Source organism: Octodon degus, unplaced genomic scaffold, assembly GCF_000260255.1.
Source record: "Octodon degus isolate 3935 unplaced genomic scaffold, OctDeg1.0 scaffold00130, whole genome shotgun sequence".
Taxonomy (NCBI): Eukaryota; Metazoa; Chordata; class Mammalia; order Rodentia; family Octodontidae; genus Octodon; species Octodon degus.
Window position 1 is genome coordinate 783,365 of NW_004524706.1, and position 18,138 is coordinate 801,502.

At 44.6% G+C, this 18,138-nt stretch overlaps 1 protein-coding gene across 3 annotated transcripts in view; it reads right to left on the reverse strand.

Moving 5' to 3' along the window:
- The window catches only part of Phc2 (polyhomeotic homolog 2), a 119,533-nt gene that overhangs the window by 3,561 nt on the left and 97,834 nt on the right, over positions 1-18,138 (reverse strand). Inside the window, exons 1-6 of one of the 3 annotated variants that reach the window (XM_023701048.1) lie at positions 17,756-17,893; positions 6,748-6,950; positions 4,688-4,817; positions 3,789-3,903; positions 2,036-2,177; positions 949-1,225 (exon numbers count right to left, since the gene is read on the reverse strand). In XM_023701048.1, the coding sequence (XP_023556816.1) occupies positions 949-1,225; positions 2,036-2,177; positions 3,789-3,903; positions 4,688-4,817; positions 6,748-6,900 (817 nt within the window). In that variant the 5' untranslated portion in view covers positions 6,901-6,950; positions 17,756-17,893. Of the gene's footprint in view, positions 1-948; positions 1,226-2,035; positions 2,178-3,788; positions 3,904-4,687; positions 4,818-6,747; positions 6,951-16,477; positions 16,556-17,755; positions 17,894-18,138 lie in introns of those variants that run through there. The other 2 variants (XM_023701049.1, XM_004640994.2) reach the window with 2 other exon arrangements.

Here is an 18,138-nt window from a genome sequence, read left to right on the forward strand (position 1 = left end):
GGTCTTGGGGCTGGGGAGATGGCTCAGTAGAATAAATGCTTCCCTGGCAAGCATAAGGACCTGAGTTCAATCCCTGGTTCCGCCAAAAAAAAAAAAAAAAAAAAAAAAGAGACAGGGTCTTGCTATGTATTTCAGGTTGGCCTGTACTCTGAAACCCAGGCTGGCCTTGAATTTGTAATGATCTTCCTGCCTCTGCCTCCTGAGTGCTGGGATTACAGGTGTGTGCTACCATTCCTTGCCAGCTCTAGTTGAGAAAATTTTCATGCAGAACGCTGAAGGCGTTGCCTAACTTCTATTTGCTGCTCATAGTAAAAAAGGGAGAGTCAGTTAGCATGGTGCCTGCTCATAGTTCCAACACTCAGGAGGCTGAGGCAGGAGGACTGCTATACATTTGAGGTCAATCTGGAATATATAATGAATTTAAGGCTGGCCAGCTTACACTACAGTGGGAGACCTTATTTCAGAAAAAAAAAAAAAAAAAAGGAAAGCAAAAAATAGAGAAAATGAGAAAGGGAAGGAAAAACTATTTAACACAAGGGAGTTGGATATTCTGGCTCTGGCTTCCTTGCCTTTCCAAATGAAAAAGGATGCTGAAATTATGCAATGGAGTCTAGGCCAAGAGCAAACCTAGGGCACTTGGATTTTTATGTCTGCCTTGGCAGACTATTTCTACCCGACTCGCCCTCACAGCCTATCCCAGGAGGGAGAAAGCTGACTGCATCACTGCCTCTACACTTCCCACAGGTCACTTGCAATAGGATTTATAACTAAAGTTGTGGAATACCACTTAGGCCTAAGTGTGTTTTACACTACATGGTTAGTAATCTCTGCACCCTAGTTCCTGAGTCATTAACTAAACTATTTGAGCCTTCTTGGAAGAGGGAGGTAAGGTCCCCCTCTCATTTCTTGCTATTTTTCAAGCAGGCATAGAATCTGCAAGGGCCTCACCTGGTAGAGAACGGATGAATTCATAGACGTCTTCTACGTTCCACTTGGTGGGCTCACTTGGGAGGAAGTGGTGTCCCATGCCTACCAGATCCCGCATGTGCATGTCAGGGAGCTCCAGGTCCCGCTGGCCTTGTCGCCGGCGGGAGGTGGAGGAGCTGGCTGAGATGGGTGACAGGGGTTCCTCATAGCTTGAGTTATCTGAGCAACGGCTGGAGTCCTCCTGGCTGTGCGTCAACTGCAATGCAGCAGTAACTGAAAGGGGTACAGTGCCTGTTGGCTGGGGGCAGAGAAAATAGCCTTCTTCAGAATGGGGGAACAAACCATTTCTAGCAGCAACAATGAGGAAAGGCAGATGTTTCTCCCTTTTCTGCTTGGTCCACTACTACATCCTGGAGGTTTCTGGACCAAACACCATCTCTTGTGCTGTCTCCTTTCTGGCTCTGTCAGCCTTTTCCAGAACTGTTGCATGTACCACAACAGACCACTGTACAATGAACTGATTTTTATGTCTACCTTTCTTTTAGTTGTGACATTTTAAACTAGGGCTTTATGCAAAATGTGCCTTCTTCCACTGGCCCTGTCTTAAAATAAATTTTAAAGTAAGTTTTAAAAAATAGGGCTGGTGTAGTTCAGAGGTGGAATACTTGCCCAGCACACATGCATCCCCAGTACCACAAACAAAACAAAAATTAAACTAGGCTATCATTTTCTTTAAGAATATTAAGACACTTTAAATTTTTTTTAAAAATGTATTTAGTACAGGGTCTACAGGGTCTCACTACAGATTGGACATGTAGTGATCCTCCTGTTTTCAGCCTCCTAAGCACTGAGATTACAGGTTTGCACTACCACGCCCAGTCTCAATCGCCCTCTCAGCATGCCCCAGGGACAGGGCTGGCACCACAGGCCAGGGATCAAACCCGCTGCACTCTGCCTAAACAAGCACTTTAGTCTGCTGAGCTATCTGGCCAGCCCTAAGACTTAGTTTTTAGAACTTTAGTGTCTAACAGAGTTCCTAGGGTACAGCTGCTGCTAAAAAGTATCATGCACATGGAGAAACAAAGCCTAGGCTCTGCCAGGCTCTCACCTGCTTCTTGGTTTCCTTGCTAAGTGTCGGCAGACTGGCTTTGCTGGGCCGGCGGCGGTTATGGGTTGTGGCCCCTGTCTTCTGTAGCTTGCTCCGGTCTGAGTGGAAAAGTCCCACTCGTTTGGTGCATCCCACATTATACCTGTCCAGAGACACAGGTAGAGTTAGCTACTGCAGGGCTCCTAAGCCTAGGAAAGCAGCCAGGTTGTCTGACAAAATCTGAGTCTACCTACTGATTCAATCCTGACTCCATCATGCACCACTGGCTGTGCAATTCTGGGCAAGCACTTAAGCTCTGGGCCTTACTGAGAGTTAGGGAGACACCATCTGCCTTCTGAAACAAGTCTCACAGGGATGGGGAGATAGCTCAGCAGCATAGCGTCTGTCTGGCAAACGCAAGGTTCCGTGCGAATTTGATTCCCAGCACCAAAAACCAAAACAAACAAAACAACAGGTCTCACAATTACCTGAAATAATGCTGATGATGTATTTAAGATAAAAACTTGCAGTTTGGCTTACTCATGGTTGACATTCTTTAAATACCACCTGGTCAATACTGTCAGTAATTTTTCTGGAGTGGCCAGGTAAAGCTTGACAAAGGGGCTCTGGCTGCTTCCAACACACAGCCTGATGACAGTGAGGTTGAGGACAGTGACGCTGCCTGTGCATGCAGGGAACTGCTGCCTGGACCTAGGCAGAGCTTCAGGACTTCATGACCAGTTACTTCTTCCACTTGGTAAAAAGAGCACATGGTGTAGAGTTCTTGTGACTGGCTGCTCAGGTTGACTGGAGGGCAGAAGTCTGCTGACTCAGGGGAGCCCAAATACCGGTGAAGGGATGTTTTGCCAACCTGAGCAGAGATGGGCCTTATAGGGCAAACTAGGTAGCTCCCTGGGGACAATCAGGTAAAAGGTAATAATCTGACCAAACTGTCACCTTGCTAACCTGAAACAAACATCTGTGCTCAGCAGAACACTATGCCTTTGTTGTTGCTCAATAAATTTGACATCTGAGTCAGTTCAGGACTTCATTTCAGTGGAACCTCATGACGCGCCACAAACATACTTTCTGTCTACTGTGTTTGTCTCTCTAGCAGGATTTGCTGCCCAAATCTGGCAACACAGGACGTTAGAATCAGAAGACTCTAAATCTCTCAGCCTGTAATTTACTAGCTGTGTCGTCTCAGGGACAATTACTTTATGGCTCAGACTTCCAACCACAGATTATTGCTGGAAAATAATAACTGCCTTGCAGGGTCACTGTGAAATGAGACAATGCACACTAATTTGACACCCAGAACATAGCAGGTTCTCAATAAACGACAGCAATTATCATTAGTCTTCTAAGGTGGATGAAAGCCCACCTTGACAACACTGTAACTAGTGCTATGGTTCTAGGCAAAGCTTCTTTTGGAAGGCTTATGGTGAAGGAGGCAGCTGCCACAGGGAGGCAAGAGAATGGGTGCCAGTGGGACCCAGGAGGCCAGCCCAGTTCATGGACTGCTTCCTTTCCTCAGTGTCTGCTGCTCTCTCTGATCCACTCCTGTGGGTTTTGGTTTCACAGACCTAGTGCCTTACAGATGTAAAACTATCCAAGCACAAGGAATTGGGATGCTCGTTAAGTCACACCTTCACACCTATAGTCTTCAGGGCTGAATGATTACCAGAAGGAGAAAACATGTATAAGCAGGATTCTAAGGTACAGTCCTGAGGTAAGGGAAGGTTGGACAAGGCAGTACGCTGAAGCCACTCACCTTTTGGCACAAGCCATGGAACAGAAGCGCTTGGACCGCTTGAATTTGTAGGCAAAGTCCACCCGGCCACAGAGCTCACATTTGAGTTTGAGGGGAGTACCCTCCTCTTTGGATTCTGAAAGGTATGGAAATGGTAAGTGCAGAGAAGGACAAATCCCTACAGGTCTGCAAACAGTCCCACTGTAGGCTGTCCCTGCTATCTTGCCTCTTTATGTTTCTATGGATGTGACACACAGCTTAGAAAATGCCAATTTTCACAGTGCTTTTGAAAAGGCTCTGTCTCCCAAATGGGAAATTCCCAAAGGTGTCTTGTGATAACCTTCGTAAACCTGGTACTGTTTTCAGGTCCTGTAAACCTGAGGCACAACACAGGACAGAATCAGAAGCCTTCATAACTATGCAAGGAAGCAGGAAGTTCAGGGAAATACTGCCATGACCGAATCTCTGGCATTATCTTACATTGCTCTCAGTCATCTATCTGGCTGCAGGCTTGAGTCAAGACTCCTGCACAAACCCCCGAGAGTTAGTGTGCAAAATAAGGCCCTTTCCTGGCCACTGCTATGCCTCAGGGCTGAGCCAATCTGCGTGCAGCCTCCTGAGGCAGAAAAAGAAAGATATGCTGGCCCGGTGCAGCCCAGTATTCATTTCTAGAATACCCAAGTGGTTCCTAAAAGAAGTACAAAAATCCTGTGACTGGCTGGAGAAGCAGGTGAGAAATGGTTCCCCATTTCTTCTGTCCCTGTTCTCTAGGGACAAAGGAGGTCCTGGGGTCTCACTCACTGGATGGAAATGGTTTTCAGTCTTTGCTCAGAGTTCCTTCACAGACACTGAGGAAGGGAAGGCGTGAGGCTTGTTACCTTGGCAACTGCCAGGCCTTCAGACAGGTCTGAGGCACCCACCTTGCAGGTAGGGCTCCTCCATCTCCGAGTCAGTGGTGGTGGTATGGTCCTGCTGTGGAAGTTTTTCAGGCAAGAACCCCTGTGCATACTTCTTCTTGAGATTCCCCACCAGCAAGGACGAGCGTCCCACCTACAGGACAGGTGACATGGAGGCCATAAGGGTTAGGTGGAGTGGTTTCCCTGCCATGCAGCCTCATCAAAATTACATGTATAAAGTATCCAGGCAGATGCCAGCCCTCAACACTCCCCCAACCCTCGCCCAAATCATCATTCAAGACACCCTGCTCAATGCCCTATCTAGCTCATGAGGGCAGAAGCAATGGACGTAAGTACAGGAATGGCTTTGGTCTGTGTCCAGTAGATGGCTTGGGAGGCCAGGAGAAATATTTTTCTGGGTGTCTCAAGGAAGAGACAGGAGGAGATCAGGTTTCCCACAGTGGCAGATCAAGTGCCAGGCCCTGGGGCAGGGCTGAGTCTGTGTGTAAGTGTACCCAGGAAAGAGAGACTCAGCACCCCTTTTTTGATTTCTTACTGTTAGCACTGCCCCACTGAAGCCACAGATGCAGGCAGCCACAATGAAGAGCTACAAGAAAACCAAACGTGGGACACACAGCAAATGCTTTGTGGTTGCCAAGATCCCAGATTTGCTAATTCATCTTCTCATCCTCCTCTTGTGGCCTCTCTTCAAGTAGAGTAGCAGCCATGTCACTTGAGGTCTGACTGTAGCACAGTGCTGGCATGCCACTCCTTTTGAATGTACCCTGTGAGACCAGCTGTTCCTGGAGTTACTCCCAAAGGCAAGGGGAGGACTTAGTTTAGTGAGGGAAGAAATGTAGCAGGACTAGGGCTATTTACAACTAGGTATATCTGCTGGATTTGCCACTGGCCTTGGATAACCTCCAGCGGGAAAGAGGGTAAGAACCTATTTGGCTTTGGCTTTTTTAAAAAAAAATTATTTATTTATATTTGGTACAGGGTCTCACTACATAGCTCAGACTCATAGTGATCCTGTCTCAAGCCTCCCCAGCATTGGGATCACAGACATATGCTACCACAGATCCCTGTGCTTGGCAGTCAGGTGCTTACACTGCCGAGCTATCTCCTCAGCCTATCTTTGGCATTTTTGAAGGCCAGTCACCCATCTCAGTTAATCAAGCCCAGTCTTCTGCTGACTGATCAAACTACCTATAGATCCAAAGATAAGCACAGAACTGATGGCATCCTGAAGCGATGGGGTCTGCAACAGCCAGATAAAGGCTACCAGATGACAAGCATCTGCTATAGGCTCTGCACACCTGCAGAGCAGCACCACAGCCCACACAATCAGCTCTGGGGGCTTTGCACACATAGCATCTTTATGATTCTTTTATATCTCCTTTAGTCTCAGGCTCTCATTGAAGACTCCAGATTGTGTATCTTCTGAGGACCCCTCAATCTCATTCATTTCCATTTCAAGGCTCTGCCCTCAGAAAACAGACTGGGGACGGTGATCCTCCTCCCTTGTTTTCATTTCACATACACTTTGAAAAACTGTACTAGTATGCAGGATCCTTTTGTTCTTTAACTGGCCAAACCTTTGCCATTGAGAGGTTTTAGTATTTGAAACTCGATGAGGTCTACCTTCTACAAATCCATTATTCTCACTGAATACCCCACAGTGAACTAACTCTCTTCTAACCAAAGGATCATAGGCTACCAGGAAGGGACACATTAAGACTGTGCAGAAACTCCTAATCAAGATTTCCTGCCAGATACTCCTAATAACTGAGTGCCTCTATACCTTGGCAAGATACTCAATCCTGGGGAAAAAATAGTTCTCATGTTTTGGGGGGTTTAGCAAGGAAAGATCAAACTGTCTACATTTCTGAAACTGTACAAGGAAATGCAAAAATATGCTAATACACATCCAAAATATACTTCAAAACAGAACAAAACAAAACAAGACCAAAAAAAAAAAAAAAAAAAAAAGGGGAAAAGGCAAGCCCAAAAAGAAAAAAAAAAAAAAAAAAAAAAAAAAAAAAAAAAAAAAAAAAAAAAAGGGGAAAAGAAGTAGTCCGTACCGGGAAAGGCTCCGCCCCCTCCTGGATCACAAACCCTTCGATAACATGCGTCAGGATTTGGGGTTTCACAATGGCCTGTGGTGGTTTATTCTCACCATTCTGGGGGGCAGTGCCGGTGATGCTGGAGGCAGAATTTCCGTTCCCTGAGGTCATGCCGGGGCTGCTGAGGTCGGTCAGTGCATGAACAATGCCCTGCCCTGTCTCTGCAGGAGGGAGAGTAAGAAAATAAAACAGTGGAGATCAAGAGAGGCCTTCTAAGAAAGGGGTATCAAAGACTCACCTGGGGTCTGCTGTGCCACCAAGTGACAGTGCCAACCAGGCAGTTCTCCTTCTCTCACTGACCTATTTATAAGTGGTACAATTTCAATGGACACACCATCAAATGTGAGTGCAATCACTTCTGCAATAACACAGCTCATCAGCGAGCAGAGTTTCTTAATTTCCCAAAAGTGCTAAGAACAGTTAAACCAGGTTAAATAGGTAAGAATGCTGTCTTTGATGAGATACAAACTTGGGCAATACTGATTTAGACAAATTTAACATTCAGCTTGAAATAGAAATTTAGTATTCAAGGTGACATCTTAGAAAGGATGCTACAGTACATTCATAATGCTTTAGGGTGTAATGGAGTTTGGGAGAGGCTGGGAGGACCATCCATGAGTTTCCTTGGAAAGTGAAATAAACATCAAAGCAAAAACTAGGGGTTGAACAATCAGCAGACATCATGTGAATCTAGACTATCTAGAGACTGGTTATTTGGGGTCACTGCACTAAGACGTGCACATATTCTTTTCTACCATGTAAGTTGCTGAGTAGACTCAGACTTTTCTAGGTTGCTTCTGTTTTAAAAAAATATTTATTTATTTAGTGTCTGTGTGTGGTCAGCTCAGCCCACCAGGGGGCGGGGCTGGATGGCATGTGGTGCTGGGGGATTGAACCGCAGTCCCTGTGCTTTGCTAAGCTTGTTCTAAGTAGGTGCTTTAGACTACTGAGCCATCTCACCAGTCCTACCTCCTCTGAATTCTAAGACTGCCTTCATCTCCTGCCTTTCACTGATACTCATCACCAAGCAGCTCGTAACATCCTTCCTCAACTGTAATCTCCCTGTCCCATCCCGGTCACCTGTATCTGCTATACCCTAAGGTTAAATCTTGAAGTCAGGTACTTTTTTTATGCCAAACACATACATTTCACCAGCTCAGAGGCTTCAGAGCCAATGCTATCTCTGGCAGGCAGACTTCTTGGAATCTAAGCTGGGAAAAAAAATCTTAGAGGACAAACTAATAAGCCCATTCACCCTATCATTAGAGGTCTCGCTCTTCATTATAACCCTGGGGCAGATTACAGGAAAAACAGAATGGGGGGGGGGAGAAAGGAGGATATTATTCAAATAACAAAGCTTCACAGCTGTTTTGCTTTGCTGTTATTTTGTAGGCCAACAGCTCATCATCTGCATTAGTAACAAAGGCATTTGGGGCTATTTCTGGAATGACCAAATACAATCTCACCCCCTGCCAAGCTCAGCACACTGAGATTAATTTAATCTGCTTCTTGCTCTCTCCCAGACTGCTTTTCGGCTTGGCTGGAGGAAAGCAGCTTACAGTGAAACTTGCAGAAACCTGCCCGGCTGGCCTACAAGCCAGATAAAAGAAACAAAGAAATACTCAATCTCTGGAATGTGGTTCAGTACTTAATTCTCTTGAATTTGAGGCTGAAAATGCTGCTGGGAGATTCCCACAGGTCTCGATTGCCCATACACAGCCAGGAACCTGAAGTGGAAGCAGGGCACTGATTTGGAGGGGCTGGGAGAAATTAAAGCTAAGTTCCAGTGGGAAGTAGGGAGGGAGAAACTTGCGTTGAACTTAAAATGACCACAGAGGACCAAGTATTTGGGTCACAGTGAACAAAACAATGCACTGGTGTCACAGAATATGTCTCATTCAGAGTTTGGCAGAAACAACTCTGAAGCAGGATAAAATGGGAAGGACCACCTGATGTGAAATCACCTGCTTTGGGGCTGGCCACCCTTAAAAGTAGAGCAAGGGACCGTAACTCAGTCACCTCTGTATTTCCAGCGGTGACTGGAGATATCCAATGCCCATAATGTGTCCGACGCCTATTACTGCTAAACTGGAATGTATGAAATCTAGTTTTTGCCTTTTGTCAGCACAGAGTACAGGTGCTCCTAATACAAGCCAAGCAATGTGGTACTGGTTGAGATTTACTGATTGCTTTCTGAGCCTCTCATGATTGGAGAGAGGTTAGGATGGTAACTGCCTATAGGCGTGGCATTCCTTGGTACTTAACTGCTTATTCTTTGGCCTACTTCTTCCTGACACAGTGGGGATTTCCTCATAAGGCAATATAGCAATAAATCTTACCCTGAGGGTGGAATTGAGCCCCAGAACTCTGGGTTCTCTGTCCCATTTTGAAATATTTATGGTAGATCCAGAAACCTATGGGGCGGGGGTGTGAGCTCTAGGGGCAGAAGCAGGGACAGCCTGGAAAAATAACCTTGCCCTCAGGAGGCTGGTAAGCATCCTGAAAGGCTGCATTTTCCAGCTGGCTGAAGACACAGGTCAAGTTGGTCCCTCAATGCAGAATCTGATCACTCTTTACAAGCACAGGTAAGGGAAAAACTCCTACCTGTAGTGCTGGAGTACAGTTTTGCACTAACATTTGCAAGGGACAATACGGATGGGCCTAGCACTCTGTTAGCCCTATTTTGAATGACTGGGAGGCCTGATTGTGGGGGAAACAACTGCTGGAGCTTCTCCTACCTCTGCAATGTATTACCAGCCGATTCTCTAGATATGAGAGTAATATTTTAATTTAAAAGATTTCCAACTATCCTTGCTTGGCGGCAACAGGATTCCCCCCTCCCCCCCAAACAGGATCAAGACAGAACTAGTGAAGGTAAATAATTTGAGGGAGCAGAGTAGGTGATAACATGAATTATTTTGTTATGGCAAACTCTACTCAACAAATGGCAAAACAAGGCTGCCTATCAAAAACAGAGAGCACCTGCTGTGGGCCCAAGCATCACAGTGAAGTTCACTGTGCCTGAGGTTAGCACTACCAGTGAGTGACAGGGTGGCTAGGTGGTGACAGCAGGGTTCCTAAATAACAGCGTACTCTACAGAAAGCTCCAGTGGAGCACCAGCTGACAGAGGTTAGAAGTCTTATCCATCACAGGCAGCAGCAAATCAGATTGCCTAGTTTAGCAGCAGGCTGGCCTCCCACACAGTGTGCTCAAGGCAGAGTACTCAAGCCTATGAAAGATCAAGAGCCACCCTTACAATCTCTTTAATCAAACTGGCCCCCCAAAGAAATTAATAGGACCTTCAAAGTGCAGAAACATAGTATTTCAAAAGCACCAAATTTTTGACAGGGAAGGACAAGGAGGCAGCCTGGGGATCTATCCTGGGATCCTCACAGAGTCCATCAATTAAAGAAATTCATTTGTTAAACAATTAAAATGCAAGTGTGGCCCTAAGGTCATTCACACCTTCATCCTGAATCACTGCACTTAGATAAGCAGCTTGCCCAGTTTAGGAGGTGTGGTGAGGGAGGAGAGGCTGAGGGTGGTTTGAATGACAGACCATAAACTTACAAAGAATCTGAGTGAAGGGCCCAGAATCAAATCTTAATTTTCTAGATGAAGCAACTTGGTCTCAGGTATGAGCTGACGTACCTAATGTCACAAAGGTAGATAGAAGTGGCACTCAGTTTTCAATTTCCCTGGGTGGGCTGCTCAAGTGGAGTACTACAGGGAGGGCTGTGGTTAGATTAGCCATGGATGGCATGAGGGCACTTGGAAAAAGCGGTCAGGGAATGTAAACTGCCTTCTGGACATTCTGAAACAGAGGCCATGTATCATATGAGGTCTAGAGCATTCCGGTTGGGAAGAGAGGGATAATCTAGGTTAGTGATTTCTAAAATGGAATTCTCGGACAGGAATACTATCTTTAAATATGGTTAATCAGAATCCCAGAACTACATTCTATATTTCAAGACATCTAAAATCAAACTAGCCCAGGTAACTTCAACAGAGATAGACATGCTATGATTTAACACCATGTTTCCCAAATGTAAAGGCTATCAGTTAAGATGGCTCGGGCTGGAGAGATGGCTCAGTGGTCTAAAGCACCTACTTAGAACAAGTTCAGCGAAGCACAGGGACCACGGTTCAATCCCCCAGCACCACATGCCAGCCAGCCCGCCCCCTGGTGGGCTGAGCTGGCCACACACACACCTACCCCTCTCTCTCTCTCTCTCTCTCTCTCTCTCTCTCTCTCTCTCTCTCATAAATAAATAAATAAATTAAAAAAAAAAGATGGCTCATTTCCTTCTCATGAGTTTTTATATTAAATTTACAGTAAGCTCCGGGGCTGGGGAGATGGCTCAGTAGAATAAGCGCTTCCCTAGGAAGTGCAAGGGTCTGAGTTTAATCCCCGGTTCCAAAAAAAAAAAAAAAATACAGTGAGCTCCTGTGACGATTGTGTGCCTTACAGATATGCATTTTAGTATCAAGGTGAGAGTGAATGTCATTGTGAACACAGCACCTCCTAAAACACTCACCAAAGGAGCTCTCTGTAGTAGGAAAATTGTAGATCCCTTCTCACCCCAGGGTCCTCTTGAGTACCAGAAACAGAAGGGTCCAGAAGAACCAGTGCCAGATATTTAATAACCTTGCTCAGTTCTGCTAAGGGCAGAGCTGTCACACATGGAAGACCTCTTGCCCTGGAGTACAACCAGAGTATGGCGGTCACACAGGACCAATACCAGCCTAGAGCACCTTCCTCTGCTTGCTAACAAAGAGCAGTTTGCTTTGAACTGCTCCAGAGAGAAGGGAAAGAATATAGTGGCAGGAGGACCTCTTGGGGCACTTTGCCCAGCATTCCCCCATCACACCTAGGTTCACTACAGGGAAGGGAGGTGGCCAACAGAATGGAGGAAGTAAGCCCTCACTGTACTGCACAGTGACCTGGCTGAATCTGTATCTGAGGCATCTGAGCTGAGTACCTCTTGCTAAGGATTATTGGGGAGGCTGGCTCCTCCCTTGCTGGCAGCCATTACCATACAGCTGACTTTGATGCTGTCTCTCAGGACATGACAGAGACAGCCCTTCTGACTCACCCACAATCCCCAGCTAAAGTGTACACAAGCTGAATTGTAAACAGCTGAAAGTCTTCCAAGCTGCCACCCCCGCTAGAAGGGAAAGAATCAATGGAGCGAACAGCCACTCTCTCCTATGTGGCACAGGATGACAGGAACAATTTGGGGACTTCCAAGCAGCTGCTTGAATTGCCTCCCAGGCAGGCCATAGCTGAGCACCACAAAGGGGCTCAGGTTAAAGCAGCAGTGGTTCCTGTAGAAGCCCAGAGTGAGTTCCAACATGATGTTGTACCACGAATGAGTTAGAAGTGGCTGAGGGGTCAAGGCAGAATCTTCAGGCTTCTGCTTTGCCCTGGCAAGGAAGGCCAGTCCCTAAGATGATATCCAATGCCGGGCCCATGGGCTCCCAGGTGGTTTCATATCACAATCACCTGGCATAGGTGACAGTCTCACAGGCAACTGTCTGGGACCACAGGAGAGGCTCTATAAACTTGCAAGTCACAAGAGATGAAAAGAAGAATGGCAGGGTAGGAAAAGCATTGGTTCTGGGGGTAACCTGGACTCACTGTGAGGATCCCTGTGGCTTCAAACATTCAGTAGCTGCCAGGTCTTGGGTTTTCCATCTTTAAGGAAAAAGATCATATTGCCTATCCTGCAAGATGACAGTATATAACAGTTTATGTGTGTGACATACCTGGCTCTAAAGAGATGGTGAAGTTGAGCTACATGGCAGTTAAAAATCTGGGAATCAGAAAGATCACAGGTGTCAATCCTAGTTTGTACTGCCAGCAGGCTACTCTCAGCCTCAGTTTTCTAATTTGTGACTTGGCTTACTTTGTCTTACCTGGCTGTGTGAGGATTCAGTAAGATAATTCAGTGCAACACAGCTGAACAGGCCTGAGTGGCAAGGTCACTGAGCGCAAGCAACTCTAACCTCCCTGCTACTGAGTCCAGCCTTTTCCTGCCCCAGAAGAGAGCTGTTTTTCCCGTGGCCCAAACAGAGGCACTGCTCATGTCCCCCAATGCTTCGGTCTACCTTGGAGCTTCCTGTTCTGTGACTTCATCCTAACAGAAGTGCTTCTGCTCTTCAGTGACTCTCAAGTCACTGTCAATAGCTATTAATCCAAAATAGAAGACAAACACCACATTCCCTTTTTATATAAATCTTTCATAAAGAGTCTCAGACTTCTCAAGGAGATACTGCAGAACCCTAGAAACAGAAAAAAAAAGCTTAACTTTTTAAGACGAAGAACCACTTTAGCTTGGAAATAATAAATTTGTAGAACTTGCAGTGCTAGGACATGATTTAGTCTATGAAATGAAATCAGTTTAAAAGGCTAAACTTATGGAAGAGGGATTTTTGCCTGTTTACAAAAAAAAAAAAACAAACCAGAAATGTTTAGTAAGTGCCCCAACTATTTAATGGCTAATAATAAGGAAAAGTAACCATGCTCCCCAGTTTGACACGTTTTGTTACCAATGGTAGGATCACTATCTTAGGTAAAAGGTAGGCGGTGGGATGGGTGAGGCAGTGCTGGGCCTCAGTTACATTGCCAATGTAATTTTTTTTTTTTTTTGCCTACATAATTTTTGATCCAAAAAATACTTAGTTTATAAAACAATCCTTCTGCTAGTCTCTTTTCCTGGAAAACATTACCCCATTTCTTCATGTACCCTTGTCTAAGCTTTCAATTCCCTATTTGCCACCAGTCAACTGAAAGAATAGGTAATACTGATTACTGGAGCTTGGAAATGTGGATTAAATAAGCTTCACATTCATTTTAATTTAAAGAGTCACGTGCTCCAGTTGTTTCAGATGACTTCATACAGCTGTGTAGCTTTGGAATCCATATGGATGGCTTCAAGTATACTAAAGATACCAGTAATTATGCATGTTTTGAGACATAACAGCTATGCAACTAGATCTTTAAAAATAACTCAGCAATCATGAACTTAATTTTCTTGCCAACATTTTCAATATTCAGTATCAGTCCTAGTCCTCATCTACAGAAGAGCTGGTCATAACATGGCATCTAACAGTTATTTTTTCCTCAATAGAAATTATAATAAATCTCACTGTTAAGAAGAAAATCATCCAAGAAACAGACATTTGGTTGTGCTTAAAGAAAGTCATAATAGCAAACTGGGACTCTCAGCATCTGGATTCATCTTAGAACACTGGCAATTTGTGTTTACCAGCAATCACTTCTTTACCAGATGTAGAATATTCTTTTCTTTTGGGCTTAACTGAACTAAAATGTCACTGGAAATTGATAGAATAAGGAAGTATGTTCTTTTTCACTAAAGAAAGTTCAGAATTTGTAAAAAAATATCCATGATATAAATAACTTGGATGGGGAAGGGGGAAAAGAGCATCAGTTTACTGCACTGGCCTAGATGGGTCTTATAATGAATCTCCCAGTAAGAGTCTGTTATTTAAAGTGTATGTTATGCTAATTATACTTTTTATCCTCAAAAACTAGTAATTCTAAATTGCCTAACTCTTAATAAACTAATTTCTTTTTTTTAAAATTAATTTCTTGATCATGTCGATTATCTCTCTTTTGTTACTGACTGGGAAAGAAAGTTCAGAATTTGTAAAAAAGTCGTGCATACACAAACGGCTATTTTCCTAATAATTCCCAAAATATCCATGATATAAGAATTAAACATGGTCTGGAGCTGGGGAAATAGCTCAGTAGAATAAGTGCTTCCCTGGCAAGTGCAGGGGCCTGGGTTCAATCCCTGGTTCCACCAAAAAAAAAAAAAAAAAAAAGTCTGCCTCTGAGCATCTTTATAAAAATCAAATCAGTATTCTGGGATAGCTAATAATTAAAAATGAAACATTTTAAATGTTAATACTTAATATAAAACACATCTATTTGACTTATGAATAAAGTTATCTTAGTGGCACTTAAAAGCAGAAAACTTTTTCAGAGTGCTTGCAAATCATGACTCATAGTATAAACCATGCCATACAAACCTTTGAAACACAGATCTATACATGCTTAGCCTCTACTGTGAGGTAGTCTAGCTTCTGGTTGCTAAATCACTGGAGAAAATGATTTCTGTCACTTGTACAAAGGCCCCATCGAGCAGACTGCATATGGCAGCCAGTCCTCACCTTGCTTTTCCATGGAGTGGGTACTGGGCAAGGTGGTGAGAAGGAAGGGCAGGCCTAGACACTAAATCTTACTTTAGGGAAATCTCTAAAAGAGTATACAAAAGCCCTTCTCTATTTTTCTCAGATTCCTTCTCCTCATCCTCTTTCAATTGCAAAATGCACTATGCAAGGGAAGTAAAGGACGAATCCCCTTCATTTATGAAGACCTTTTCTCATGTCCTTCTTCTCCTATTAGGTATCTGTTCAAAAGAGAATATTTTTGGTGGATGAGACCAAATGTTTGAATGTTTGGAGAATAAATACCAAACAGCCAGAAGAACTTTAAAATAAATTTGGGCTGACTCAAGGAGAGGCAAGTCTTTGGTAGTTTTAAACTAGCATGGAGCAGTAACCAGAACCACCATCCTATCCTCTAGTCTTAACTTTATTTTACCTTGCTTGTCTATACTAGCTGAGGTGCGCAGGAGACAGGTGAACTTTTATTTGGCAAGTGGTTATCAAATGCCTAATGAAACTTTCATCCCAAAGGAGCACAGAGACCTCAAAGAAGAGTATAAGACAGTGAAGAAATCTGTTGTATACACACCAAGGAGGGAGAAGGGAAGGGAAGAAGGGGAGGGAGAGGGATAGAGAGATATAAAGGGAAGGAGATGGAGAGCACATGAATTAATTCCTTATGACAACCTAGGGAAGAAACAATCATTATAGGAGTATGCAAAGGCAGAGGCAAGAATAGTTCAATTTTATAAGATTGCCTCTCCATCTAGTCTTCTTTACATGGTTCATTCCCTCCCCCTCTGAAATATCAGAACCAAGGGATCCAAAGCATCAGAGACAGGAAATGAGTAAGACAGGAAAAAGGATGTGGTCTGAAAAAAAGAGTGGATTCTGGAGCCAAGCCAGAGCAAGTAACAGGCACAGGGTCAGAGCTAGGGAGAAGGGGTCTCCGTGGCAGGAAAAATCAATCTCAGTGTCAATCAGCTATACTAGAAGGCCAAAGACAGGAGTATGGCTATAGAACAAAACTACTGTCCTAAAACACTCCTCCAGGGAACAGTGCAGAGTATGCAGAGAGACTGCTGGTAGGAGAACATAACTAGAACAGTAGGAGAGTTGGAATTTCCTCTTTACTTTGAGAAAGAAAATAATACATATGAAGCGTGCTTAAAGGTAAGTTAAAAAGCCAGAATGCGGGAGAGAAGTGGAAAGTGATAGAAAATGGATATATGCTAACAGTATCAGCATTCTTTAATACTTACATGTCAGTGAAGAACAGTTTGGGGAGATAAACAGGAGGTGAAAACAGGAAATACTGCACGTGAAAATGCAGTTATAGAACTAGAAACCAACTCATGAATAACAGACAAATGATCTAAGAAGCTACCCACTCTTCTGAGATTAAGGCTGAAGAAAAGAGGCATCTATTCTTTCCAGTGTGTACGGATAAGCCTCAAACAGATCTTGGGTGGGCAGAGAAGCTGGACTCACGTGATAAGCACTGCCTGAAAAGGGCAGGTGCCAGAGGAGCACCATTCCCCGTCTGCCAGACCCTCTGTGAAACAAGCCGGCCCTTGTCAAGGAGCCAAGCCAGAAGCCCTTCTCCCTGCCTCAGGCTCGAATCTGGGTGCAAAAATTAATAGTGGAAAGCAATTAGCAAGTGATTTGAGAGTATGAATATTCACAAACAATTCAGATATTGATGTTAGCGTTAAAATCGCTTTAATAGTCTCTACAGGCCTCCAACAGTACTTTGCCTAAAACAGGAGTCTGACAAAGGTGTACTCAATCTAACTGTGGGTAACCGTTAACTATTCAGTTGTGCTGGTACATTAGATTCAAAACAAAAAATAATCTGCTCGGCAGTGAAAACAGTAAGGTACTTTCTAGACTCAAAATAATGGGATACCCTACATCCTTTATTATCCAAAACTAAACTGTAACCATTAGGCACTGTCACAGGTCTGCTGTCCTGGACTAAGTATAAAACGGAGGAGACAGGAATACAGAAACAAGGCATTGCCTTGCCTCATTAGCCTGTAATGTTCATGCTGACCTAGAAATGTTGGCAGTTCCAACATTTGGGTAACTTTAGAAGAGAAGAAAAACCCCAGGTGAATGATAATTGGATTACCCCGTTAATGCCCCAGGGCCAAATGGCTGAAAAAAAGCCTAGGACTGTGGGGTCTAAAAAAGTCAAAGACTTTTTATTTCCTAAACCTCAAACCTGAGACACTCAGGCTGAAAAAGGGATGGAATAGTTTAAATTGGGATTGTCCTAAAAAAAAAAAAAAGGGACATTAGCTGTACTTTGGTTCATAGTTTCTCTTACAAGGAGTCCTCTGGGCCCAGTATGCTAATGGAGAGGATTAAGGATCAAGGTTGGGAGCTCTCAGATGGGGAAAGCTGTCATTGATTTGTAAAACAGAAAAAAGAAAAGGGTGCTGTGTAGATAGCACACGACCAAGGTAAACATTAAACATTCTAGACGTGGAGTACTAAGGAAAAGAAAGTTGATCAGAAAGTATCTTAGTAAAATCAGTTCAGACAGCAAAGGCAGAATGGGGCTAGGAGGGTGAGGGGTCTCAACAGAAATAAACTGGCATCCAAGAACACAGGAGCCGCTGGGTGAGGGGTTCAGACCTCAGCCTCAATGGTTTGCTAACCCGGCCTTGGGCAAAGTATCTCGCGTTGTGAACTTCAGTTAAGTATAATTTCACATGTAACAAATCCTGGTTTTAACATGAAGAACCAACAAATATAGCATACCTTCATTTGGCACAGAAAGAAGAGAAAATGCTCTTCTAAAAATGGAAGAGAGGACAGGCACCGAACAGCTCGTCCTTTTCCATCCAATAAGAAACCTCCGTGAGGCTGAACTACATTAAGAACAAAACTCTCCAACGAGGCCGCAGCCGCCCCCTGGATAGGTGTAGATTCGCCGGGAAGTCGCCCTCCGGGGGCGGGCGGGCGAGCCCGGGCGAACGGGGCTGGGACACTCGAGGCTGACGCGGCGGATTCCCGGGGGTAGGCGGGCGGGCAGGCGGGCAGCAGGTCCCGGGCACCTCCCTGGCGCCGAGCCGGCCAGCGTTGCGGCTGGCACAGCCTGGCAGCCCAGCAGGCCCGCCGCGCGGCCGAGGGCGGTGCCCCAT